This window comes from Scylla paramamosain, chromosome 15, assembly GCF_035594125.1.
Source record: "Scylla paramamosain isolate STU-SP2022 chromosome 15, ASM3559412v1, whole genome shotgun sequence".
Classification (NCBI taxonomy): Eukaryota; Metazoa; Arthropoda; class Malacostraca; order Decapoda; family Portunidae; genus Scylla; species Scylla paramamosain.
This window is the reverse complement of record NC_087165.1, coordinates 21,541,012-21,553,511: the sequence shown is the minus strand read 5'-3', so window position 1 is coordinate 21,553,511 and position 12,500 is coordinate 21,541,012. Positions and strand designations below refer to the sequence as shown.

General features: G+C 43.4%; 1 protein-coding gene across 2 annotated transcripts in view; it reads left to right on the top strand.

The window, feature by feature from the left end:
• Positions 1 to 1,986: 1,986 nt before the first annotated feature.
• Positions 1,987 to 12,500, top strand: part of LOC135107646 (histone deacetylase 4-like) — a 96,075-nt gene continuing 85,561 nt past the window's right edge. For both annotated transcript variants that reach the window (XM_064017733.1, XM_064017731.1), the window contains exon 1: positions 1,987 to 2,518. In XM_064017733.1, coding sequence (XP_063873803.1) covers positions 2,503 to 2,518 — 16 coding nt within the window. In that variant the 5' untranslated portion in view covers positions 1,987 to 2,502. The remainder of the gene's footprint in view (positions 2,519 to 12,500) is intronic.

Here is a 12,500-nt window from a genome sequence, read left to right as displayed (position 1 = left end):
TTCCTCCTCCTCCTCCTCCTCCTTTCTCTCCACCATCCACAAGTAGTTCATCTCCTCCTCCTCCCCCTCCCCCTTCTCCTCCTCCTCCTCCTTGTCTTCATCCCAGCTCTCTCCTTGGTATTTTTCAGCTCCTGCTCCCCTCTCTCTCTCACACTCTCCTCCCGCGGTGGCTCCTATTCCTTCCCCCCCACCCCCCGACACACTAGTTCCCTGGAAATGTATACCCGCGCTATTAATAGAAACTTCGTCCCCAGCGCCTGAGCATTCGTTCTCCGGCTGAGGCAGCAAAGCGAGAAGCTAGGCGCGCGCGCACGTGGGCGTCTCTGGGGCTTAACTCAATACACACACACACACACACACACACCACACACACATCGTGGACATTACTGCCTAGTTATTTATAAAGGGAACAGTTATTTTTATGAGTTAGTGTGCGAGGTATGTTGGTTGCTTCACGCGTGGTTTTGTTTTGCATTATTTATTATTTATTATTTTCTAACCTCTTCCTCCACCTGCTCCCTCGTCCTCCGGTTCTTTCCCCTCCCTCCTCCTGGTTCTCATCCCCCAGGGTAACGAGGAAACGTCTATTTATATCTTGTAATTGACGGAGAGGGAGCGATGCAGAGAGGAACGAGGGAAGCAGAGGGAGGGAGGGAGAGAGGGAGGGGAATCGTGGAGAGAGAGAGAGAGAGAGAGAGAGAGGAGAGAGAGAGAGAGAGAGAGAGAGAGAGAGAGAGAGAGAGAGAGAGAGAGAATGGAAGGGAAGGGGAAGGGGGGGGGGATTTGACTATAAATAGCCTCCAACGGGGATCATCTGGACGGGGACGGAGAGAGGGGACCGAGGGGAGATTTTTTTCTTCTCTCTCTCTCTCTCTCTCTCTCTCTCTCTCTCTCACTCTCTCTCTCTCTCTCTCTCTCTCTCTCTCTCTTCTCGTCATGTATTGCTGGATAAGCCCGCCGTCTCCATGGGCGCCGTGCCGGGAGTGTTTCGTGCGGCGGCGGCGGCGGCGGCAGGGTTGGCGGCGACACACCGACCCGCCCCTAAACCCCAGCTACACGTAACCTTGAAATCTCGCTCTAATTACGTAACTCAAATTCGTGGCACAGGTAAACACGCTGAGCACGGTGATTGCAAGACAGGTGCGACTCAGTGAGCGTCACATCCAGATGTCGTGGCCATAACGCAAGATTGCATAACTAGTCTCTAGGGTCGCCGAGGAGATTCAATAAAACTAGATTATTTTCCCACTGGCTCAGTTGGCCAGTGGCTGACGGTGGCCGGGAAGCGGCACCCATCCCAACATGGGTTTGTTGCTTAGCTTGTTTGTTTCCTCCAAATAATCGGTTTCGTCCCCCTATCCATTGGGTATAAGAGTCATGAATAAGAAGTATATTAGTTTAGGTTTGTTTACATTGGGGCAGCTTCCCATAATAGCAACTCTGTGGAGGTAGACAGTGGTGCCACATCCTTGCGCCTGCCTGTGCAGCTCTCTCCCCTCCCCTCGCTCTGGCCTTTTATCATCCCCTCATTGCTAACCTCGTCAAACATCCATCATGAGGCTCTTTGTGGATTAATGAAGCAATTTAAAGAATTCGCGTGTGTGGACTGGTCACTGTTTATGATCCTGCACTTGACGCTGTGTGTATATATAAAAAAAGAACCTAGTGGGTGCGAGGGGACCAAGACATGGCACCACTGGAGAACCTTGGTGCTTCCCGCTCTGCCATTGGCTGTGGGAGGTCACGTGGTATGCGGCACTCCGGCACTCCCTTATCCACAAATTAGTATAATTTTCCTTATACAATTAAGCCATATTCATATCGTTTTGAATGGCATACGTTATATACAACATCGGGCCAGTGGATGTGCGTGGTGTTGATGACATTTAAAAATGCAGAGCAGGTGTAAGATAAGGTGAGGTGAGATGGGGTAGCCGGTGCAATGTGGCATCTCAGCCACGACTGGAGATTCACATGCGTAAGCGATGATAAGTTAACGGTGGTCCATGTACATAGGACGTACGGCCTCCGTCAGTCGGCCTTCGGTATTTCTGTTCGCCTTACTGAGTTCCGCGATTACCTCTGGGAGCTGAGCCGCGGCTGGCTTAGAGAGAAGTGTGTGACCACAGCCCTCGCCACGCACTCGGTGACTCTCCGTGCATCACAACCAAGCCTTGGGTGTGTGTGTATGCGTGTGTGTATGTGTGAGTGAGTGCGTGTGTGTCAGTGAATAACATCCTTGTGATACGAAGTGGAATACAAATTCTCAGCAGCAACTCGCAAAACCACCCTGTTCATGCTGCACCAAATGTTGCAAAGGAACAGTGACGCGGTATTACTGTAAAGTTCTGTCCCGTGTGGCTCGCTGCGACCTTCCCGCGTTACCCTGGACTGTCTCTCCCCTCGTCTACTCGATCTTCACTGCAGGAGGAATAGTAGTGCCCTGACCTGAGAGAAGAGAAGAAGGATGCCGCTCGCCTTGGGATTATTTCCAGTTCAGACATGCCCCAGAATCTAGGTAAGTATCGGCGCGCTATGAGTGAGCGAGGCGGCGGGCGGTGGTGCGCGGGGACTGCTGGCTGCTGCAGTAGGTCGGGGAAGTGTTCAACCAAAGAACCTGTAATTTGGCCACGTCTTGGGGTGTATATGAGCTGGTGCATGTGTTGGATGGGGACAGGAATGATGTAATGGGATGTAATATTCTTATTGAGTATTGATACCAGTCTGTCCCGCGTCGTATGTACTTAAAGAAGTGTCAAAGTATACCCTTGATAATAAGGCTTCGTGTATTTTCTCAAAGTGGCTCAATAACTTGGTGTGTGAGGCATTACGGATTTAAAACGCTTAAATTCAGGCAAGAGGCAGGGCGGGGTGGGTAGTTGGGTAAGAACATAAACACTCCGTAATAATTGTGTGCCGGTGGGATGGAATGCTTTAGAGTGGAGTGAAACATTGGGGGAAGTAATTACAGTTGCGACAGGCGTGCTTATTAACTTAACTTCCCTTGATTTTAGAGGGAAAGGCTGCATTAAGAGACGAAAAAAAAAAAAAAAAGTCGCGGTAGATGAGATACTGGCTGCAATAACTGCATCAAAAATTGTCCATAGCTCTTCTGAGATTTGAGAGGATTGTCGTATGGAAATAATGAAAAGGGTAATAGACCAGGTAGAAAGAAGCCAAGATACTACCTAGAACCTTCCAAAGTCAAGGTACCGTGGGACTAGACAGCCAAACGCTAAAAAAAAAAAAAAAATAAAATGTACTCGAGGATAGTGTAATATTTTTGACAGTAAGATTCCATGACAGAGCAAGGTTAAATAGGTCAAGTAAGAGGCAAGACCCTGTACTAACCAAACTATATCGGTAAAAGGTAAGGAAACGCCACGCTTGAGAGAGAGAGAGAGAGAGAGAGAGAGAGAGAGAGAGAGAGAGAGAGAGAGAGAGAGAGAGAGAGAGTTACTCCAGTGTATGTAGGAAGCGTTCAGGAAAGGAGAGGCAAGGGTGCGCTGGGCCTTTGAACTTTAACTGTCGTAGTAATGCTCAGCTGCCCTTGAAATTCATGACAAAACAGACTGGGGTAGTGGTGGTGGTGGGGGAGAGGGACGCAGTAATATGCGCCATTGATGTTTATTCATTCATCGGCATACATTGCTGGTACCAAATCGAGTGGAAGGATGAATTTGACATTGTATTTAGTTTTTTGTTATTATTCTCTGATTTATATATGTATTTACTGCAGCTGTCCTCTTCTCATTTGTATATTTTTATTATACTTTGTATGTTGACGTGCCATTGTTGAAAAATGGAGATGAAAAAAGCAAAGGTTTGTGTGTTTATTACCAGAGTGTATGTTAGTTTTATTTTCTTTGTTCATATGATATTTATGGAAGATTCTTTTTTGTGTGTTCGAGTGTGTATGGGTATCATTGAATCATTCATCTGTGTGTGTGTGTGTGTGTGTGTGTGTGTGTGTGTGTGTGTGTGTGTGTGTGATTATAGAAGAGTGGAGAGATAAGAGATACAGGAAACGTCTATCATAGGCCCAGAGAGAGGAAGGAAAATAAAATGTTTTCATATGTTACGTCATAACGACATTAGGATTGACTACAAATAGCCGTGACTAACATTCTAACTTACTAAAGAAAGCTAGGATAGAACAGAAGTTTCATAACTGTAACTTATTATAACTGTAATTAAATTATGAGTAGCACATAGCAGGTGGTTTGATTAGTTAGTTGTGTGTGTGTCTGTGTGTGTGTGTGTGTGTGTGAGTGTGTACAAAAGAGATTGGGATAAAAAGAGAACAATTTAAACTGAAAGTCAAGGCAGTACAGTCACCGTAGATAACTGAAGGATAAGATTTATGTGTGAGCGGTAATGTGGCGGTGTTGTTGGGTGGTGTTTTTGAACTTCCATTCTCTGCAACAGCCGTGACATTCCTTAGCGGGAGTTTTGGCGGGAACACCTTGTGCAGGGTGCTGTGTGTGATGACTGATTCTTGCCATTCGTCAGGAGTTTGTGTTGGGAGAATGGGGAACGAAATAATACATGATTAATTTGTTCTTTAGTATCAGTGTATTCATTTATATATATTTTTTTGTAGCAGTAGTAATAGTAGAAATTATTACGGTGATGTTTTGAAATTTGTTTTGAAATTCTTTACATTTTACTATGTTTATCTATGTCAGGTACTCCTCCCACACAGATTTAACATTTATCATACCCCCCCCCCCCCCCCCCCCCCCCACACACACCACACACACACACACACACACACACACACACACACACACACACACACACACACACACACACACACACACACACACCAAGCGTTTAATACCTATAGCTATACGTATTACTGCAACTTTTTCTTCGTAACTACGGATATGATGTAAACGTTGTCATCCGTACTGAAGTTCACGGAGCACGGAGGTGGTGGTGGTGGTGGTGGTGAACCTTAATAACGTCACCTTCACTCACCTTTTAAAAATCCAGTGCTACGTAATGTCAGCGTGACCGTGTGTCCATCAGACGCTTGTAATTAATTCAGTGTTGCGATTCACCGTTGCGGAAGTGAGGAGTAAGGAGACTTGCTGGGGATGGGACGCCGAGAGAGAGAGAGGGAGAGGGAGAGGGAGGGAGTTCTCATCACTAATAAAAACAGCACTTGTCATTGTCCTCAGCATTATTTTTTTTTTATTTGTGTGTATGCAAGTGTTAAGAATCATCCTTTGTTGCCGGCGTTGAGAGATTAGACTGAACTTCGTAATATTCTCAGGTTTTGTTGATATTGTTCCTGCTATTGTGGTTACTTTTAAAGTTTATGTTGCACACGTAGTAGTTGCAATTTTTAAGCTCCATTACTTTTAATCACATCGTTTATTTACCGTGTGATATGTTTCTGGGATGTTATCGGCTACTAGTTTGTTTATTTCCGTCTGGGTGGAGAGAGAGAGAGAGAGAGAGAGAGAGAGAGAGAGAGAGATTTTTTATATTTTGTATCATGTAAAAATTCCTATTCTTTGTAAATGAAATATATTAATAAATGGTTTGCGTGTGTGCGTGCGTGTGCGAGTGCGGGAGCGCCTGTCCGTCTGTTAGCCCGTCCCTCCGTCTGTCCGCTCGCCCTCCCTTCTGCCTATCTGTCCAACTGTTTACACACTTACCTACCTGCCTTTGCACTGAGCCGCGTACCTCCCTTGTTTCATATTCGTGTCCTGTTTAGTTTCATCACTGGTCCGGGTCTTCCCAGTCACTCAGTATTCCACACCATAACTTCTCAACATGTGACGACTGAGGCCTCACCGCCCCTCCTCCAGAACTCGCCTATGTTCCTACATCCGTGTCCTCCTTTAGCGCTCCCTGTCTTCATTATTAGCTTTGTTTTCGCAGTCTTCAGTATACAAGTGACAAGTTTCTCCTCTCTCTCTCTCTCTCTCTCTCTCTCTCTCTCTCTCTCTCTCTCTCTCTCTCTCTCTCTCTCTCTCTCTCCTCTCTCTCTCTCTCTCTCTCTCTCTCCAACAGGTGAATGATAAAAGGCACAATTTCTGTTCTATAAGGTGAATTAAATAATGTGTTTTTGGATTATTGTTTACATGATGTGAAGGTTAGCCAGCCATTCCAACTACGCATTATTGGGATTAGGAAAGTAAGGTTTAGGTTAGTTGAGATTAAGTTAGTGTAGGTGAAGTTATGTTAGGTTATTATAGTCTAGATTAGGGTAGGTTACGTGAGGAATGATCAGCTAAACTAAACCAAACCTAACAATTCACACCCCCAAAAATTACTCAAAGGGATGATTTTAGTATAATTATGCTAGGTAGGAATTAATAGGGTTAAATAAGATTAGGTAACTTAACCTAATCTGACGTAATCTGACACACGCCCTCAAAAATATATAGTTGGTGAGTTGTCAGTCTTAATATGATAGGTCTGAAAAATACATGAAAGAGAATAATGCCACGAAGAAGGCCACGGTGACCTACCAGACAGGCCACGCAGTCCATTAGTGGGCGGTCTGCCCTTAATCTGTTTTTTAATCTGTTCCTGATCTGAAGTCGCTCTAATTCAAGAGTTACCAACTGTGGGGCTGGAAACCCTTGGAGAAGACCTGCAAACTCTGCCAGGTCTGCCGACTACCTCACGCGGAAGTGCTTATTTTATTTTTATTTTTTTCCCCCGCTTTTTTTTTTTTTTTTTTTTTTCATATGCTAGAATACTGCGCAGTTTCACCGTGCCACTGAAGTATTCTCCCTCTGCAGCCAGTGACAGTATGCCGCTTGTTACTTCAATTATGAGAACCTTGATGATTTACTGAACAAATATACGTAAGACTGCAGGCACTGAAAGGTTTGAACTACCCGAATCTTTCACGAATTTTGGTTGTCAGTGACGTCTTTTGATGTTATGCTCTAAACTTGCTGCACAACATTTGATTAAACTTGAGTAGACACCACGGCAGCAGGATTCATGGTAAAAGACACAAACTAACTAAATTATCGATGAACTTATAATAGTTCCTCATCAGTGAAAGTGGAAAACAGGGGGAATACAGTCATTATTCCTTACCTTATTATATGCACCTTACAGGTAACTAATTAACGACGACTCAGCTTCCTTGCCGTTCACACGACACCGAGGATCACATTTCTCAAACACTTCGGCGTCTCATCTCCACTCACTTCACCAAACAGTTGTGAAAATGATTTTCAAGAATGTTTTCATGTTTACTAACACTTTATGAAGCATCACTGAGGAAAACGACTAATCATCACTGGCCTTTGTAAATAGAGGTGTTGAGAGACCAGAGCACTTAAAAACACACTGGCCTTAGTAACCGTGATGTGAGGTAAGCTTAGGTATGGATTGTTACCACATCAACACACTTCCGTGTCACAACCTTGGTGAAGAACTCAGCTTACCCCGCACCAGTCACGCCGCCACGCCGCGCCAGGACAGGCCAGACCAGGACAGAGCGACCCACACTCACCACAGTGCACCAGGCTGAGAGAGAGAGAGAGAGAGAGAGAGAGAGAGAGAGAGAGAGAGAGAGAGAGAGAGAGAGAGAGAGAGAGAGAGAGAGAGATTACAAGTAAGATTAATAAATATATACTCAATAAATACAAAAACACAATGCTCAAACAAAAACACACACACACACACACACACACACACACACACACACACACACACACACACAAAGATAACGCATCACATGAATATCATTGAGTCATTAATATTATATTGGTTTACTTTCCGGCGCGCGCGCGTCATTCACCTACGGTCGTCTGCTGGTCACCCAGACCACTCACACACATCACACACTGGAACAGCGAGGTCACAACCCCTCGGCTTACATCCCGTACCTACTTGCTGCTAGGTGAACAGGTGCTACACATTAAGAGGCTCACCCATTTACCTCGCCGCGCCTGGGACTCCAACCCGGGCCTTCGGTTGTGAGCCGAGCTTGCTGACTACTACACTACGCGTTGTGTGTGTGTGTGTGTGTGTGTGTGTGTGTGTGTGTGTGTGTGTGTGTGTGTGTGTGTGTGTGTGTTCAGTGCACCATTGTGTCAGATATGTTGCTGGGGCCGAGACGTGTGTGTGTCGGTCATGTTCACGTCCCACAGATCAACACCGATGTAAACCGACATTGAATTGACCGCCATGACTTGCTACACTTTGTGATTTGTCCTTTGGTATGATCTGTGCTTCTCTCTCTCTCTCTCTCTCTCTCTCTCTCTCTCTCTCTCTCTCTCTCTCTCTCTCTCTCACTCTCTCTCTCTCTCTCTCTCTCTCTCTCTCTCTCTCTCTCTCTCTCTCTCTCTCTGGAACTACGTAGTAGATACACGAATGGAGAGACACACGGAATATAAAGTATTGTAAGAATAGGCAACGTAGGAATATATTAGAGTAGTAGTAGTAGTAGTAGTAGTAGTAGTAGTAGTAGTAGCATTAGCAGTGTGTGTGTTTAAGACTAGACATTTTTACTCTGGCATTACCGTCACCACCACCACCACCACCACCTTAGCGCGTGATTGATCGACTGCACCTGTGATCACCGTGTCCTCCCGGGTCGTGGCTGCCGTGCTGGACCTTGAGGGGACGCGCCATTCCCCCCGAAAAGTGCGTCACTGTGTCTTAACCCTTTCCCCGCTGTGGTCTTCCTTTGTTAACCATGAGAATACTGTAAAATAGGTGTTTGGGAATGCAGGGATGGAAAAAGAGAGTATAGAGGATTGATTTTGTTTATTTTCTATTCCTTTTACTGCGATGATCTTTAATTCTTAACCTTGAGAGCATTGTAAATTACGTTTGCATTGATGTAGAAAGAGGAAAGAGACTGTGAGGAGTTGATTTTGTGTCTTTTTAGTGTACAGAAGAATTGAAGAGGCTGTAGGATGTAGTGTCTAAAAAGTTGTTGGTGGATATAGGAAAATATTTGTGTAGCAGTAGTGAAAGGCTTGAGATTAATGAAGTGGTGTTTTTCTTTCAGCCCCAAGGTAAAAGATATTTTGACGTTAGCTCTTTTGATGCTAGTTAGAAGTATTATTCTGTTGGAGTAACCTCAGGGAAAGAGAAAAAAATAACTTACTAGAACTAGAAACTTAACTAGATATTTTTGTATGGGAAGCAGAAAAAAACAAAAAAATAGTCAGTTTTGGAAGGTTAAATTCTTACGTGATTTGTGAAATGTTGACTGGTTTATTTATTTATTTATTTATTTATTTATTAGGATTCTTAGCGTGATTTCTTAGTACTGGTGCGTCCAACCGGTTTTTGAAAGTCTCTCCGTTATTGGTTCAACACTGCTGCTTCCAACCGGCTTTGAAGGATTCCGAATGTAATGGCTTGAAAAAAAAAAAGTATACTTCCAACAAATTTTTTTTTTTTTTTAGGGCATCTATGAAATTTCTTGAATATTAATCCTCCCATTACGGTTTTTATTTATTTCGTTTTTATTATCTATTTATTTATTTTTTTTTGAGGGCATCTGAAATTTCTTGAATATTAATCCCTTCCATTACGGTTTTTATTTATTTCGTTTTTATTTATTTATCTATTTATTTTTCCCACGTGATTTAATGTTGATATTCTCATCCCCCGTAAAAATAGCTGTGCACTGCGGTGATTTCACGATACGCCTATGCACAGCGTGAGGATACCCCCCCCCATGATTAATCCTGAGGTGTGTTTACATGTGTGAGAACCTCCTTTGTTGACGCCACGTGGAGTCTGAGTCACGTGTCCCCATCATTCCTGGTTTACATCACCGCGTGTTTTATTTTGCTCTTCTGTTTAGGTGCAATGTAGGATTAATAAAGGGTAATACAGTATTCAGGTGGTGTGTGGGTGCTCTTTGAATTTTTTGTATTGTTGTGGCAAGTTTTAGCTCTGCTGGATAATATTTTCTTTCGTTGTTTTGTTTATTCTTGTTTTTTATTATTATTTTTATTTTTGTTTTATTTATTTTTTTCTCGAGTGTATTTAATTGATTTATTTTTAATATTCCAGTTCAATTTTTCTCTCCTGTATTATTTTCTATATTATGAGTTTCGAGTCACGTTCATTACGGTGTTGTTTGTATATTTTTAAAAATTATTCGGTAGTTTTCCTCCTTTTAACCAATATTTATATCAATTAACTCATTACAGTATTATTATTATTATTATTTCTTATGACGTCACTGTGCATTAAATTGTAGAAATGAATGAGTAAGTAATCTTTTTTGTATATTAGTTTAAGCACTCGTGTTACAAAGATTGCAGTGAACTAATCTATCAGTGTTTGTGTTTGTGGTGGTGGTGGTGGTGGTGGCGGTGGCGGCGGCGGCTCCTTGCGCTCTCTCCAGTGGGATATCGAGGGTGTTGTGTGGTGTGTGTTGCGGATCGCGTGTGTGTGTGGTAAGCTAGCATTCAGACCTCCCTCTTGTGTGTCACTTGCACCCCGGAAGACAGTCTGTGTTTAATATTTGATGAGAGAGAGAGAGAGAGAGAGAGAGAGAGAGAGAGAGAGAGAGCACATAACCTCTCACAAAATTGTTAAAATATTCATATGTACTGATCACTCTTTGTCTTCAAATTGACGTGTGTGTGTGTGTGTGTGTTGTGTGTGTGTGTGTGTGTGTGTGTGTGAGAGACGGACATGGGGGTGTGAGTGTGCCCAAGGAGCACGTCTGAGATGTACCCAGGGCACATGATACATCTAAGATTTCCCGCGTATGTGTGACAGGTGTGTGTGTGTGTGTGTGTGTGTGTGTGTAAGAGAGAGAGAGAGTAAGAGAGAGAGAGAGAGAGAGAGAGAGAGAGAGAGAGAGAGAGAGAGAGAGAGCACATTATTTCTCTCTCTCTCTCTCGATCTCTCTCTCTCTCACTCTCTCTCTCTCTTCTCTCTCTCTCTCTCTCTCTCTCTCTCTCTCTCTCTCTCTCTCTCTTCCAAGGTCCTAAGTGTATTTCAGTGTTGTATAATATCCGTCTGTGTATGTGTGTGTACACGTACATTTACCCTTAATATATATACATTGTGCGTGACTGTACGTATGTTATGCTTCTTAGTGTAAACAGTCAACATCTGTGTGTGTGTGTGTGTGTGTGTGTGTTCTTGCATGCGGGGAGAAAAGAGAGAAAGAGAGAAAGATTCAATCGACCAATGGGGGTGACCTTGTACGGGGCTTGTTTGGGGGGTGGGGTAGGGGAGGGGAACAGAGGTCAGTTGTGATTGGCTGAAGGCGACCTACTCAGAGCTGGCGGAGACCTCGCGCTATTGGCGGAGCGAGGCACTGTGCTCCTCGCTGTCTGATTGGATGTCTCAGTGGAAAAAAGAAGCGTGTTATGAATCGGAGCGCCCGTGCCTCTGATTCTGGGTGGTAGTGGTGGAGGTGGTAGTAGCAATATTTGTAGTAGTAGTAGTTGTTGTTGTTGTTGTTTGTCGTTGTCGTTGGACCTGAAAATTGAGTTAAGTTTTGCTTACACTGGTCTTATTCACATGAGTCATAGGGTATTACGTTCTTATGTTGTGGTAGTAGTAGTAGAAATAGTAGTAGTAGTAGCAGTAGTTCGAAGTTAGAAATCAAGGCCGGAAATTAGTTTGCTTTTGTTTATACAGGTTTTATTTACATAAATCAAAGGGAACTAAATTCTTTGTAGCTCGAGGAAAGTTGTGTGTGTCTTAAGTACAGTTGCTGGTGTTTGTAGCTACGTGGACTGTAGTAGAATCGGTTAATGGAAACGTCCTAGTAGTTGTAATAATAGTCGTAGTAGTAGTAGTAGTAGTAGTAGTAATAGTAGTAGTAAAATGAAGAAGCTCTGATACATCGTGAAAAAAAAAACAGAAAACAATGGGATTTAAATTCTTCGGTAAAACGTAGCTTTCTTTATACAAAAAAAAAAAAAAAAAAAAAAAAAACGATTAAATACTGCTAAACGTAATAACAGCAATAGTCATTCTTACGTAAAATACCTCAAGATGTCCTCAAGCTGTTATTTTGAGTCGATACAGTGTATGAGGCTACGAAAGAAATCAATGTTATTACTTCACTCAATCGGCGCGTGGTCTATGTATACACATTCTTAAAACACTCTCTCTCTCTCTCTCTCTCTCTCTCATATCGGGACTATTCCAAGGGGCCATAGTGATGATTGGTTGGGTATTTCCTGCTGATGAGGCAGAATCGTTGTTAAAACTATCAATAGAATCATGAAAGGACTCTTGAAAACTCTTGAAGCCGAATATTACTTCTCCTAGAGCTTGGTAAACGTAAGAGATAAGACGAAGTGGTTCAGAATAAAGTCCATAGGAGTGTGTGGGATAGAGAGGATGCAGGGGAGGAAGTGGTGTGTGTGTGTGTGTGTGTGTGTGTGTCTGTGTGTATGTGTGCGTGTAGGGAGTTGAAGGAAGCATAACAATGATGCAGGTTGTAGTTATTGTGGTTGTTAGGTGGTTTGGAATGCGTGTGTGTGTGTGTGTGTGAGAGAGAGAGAGAGAGAGAGAGAGAGAGA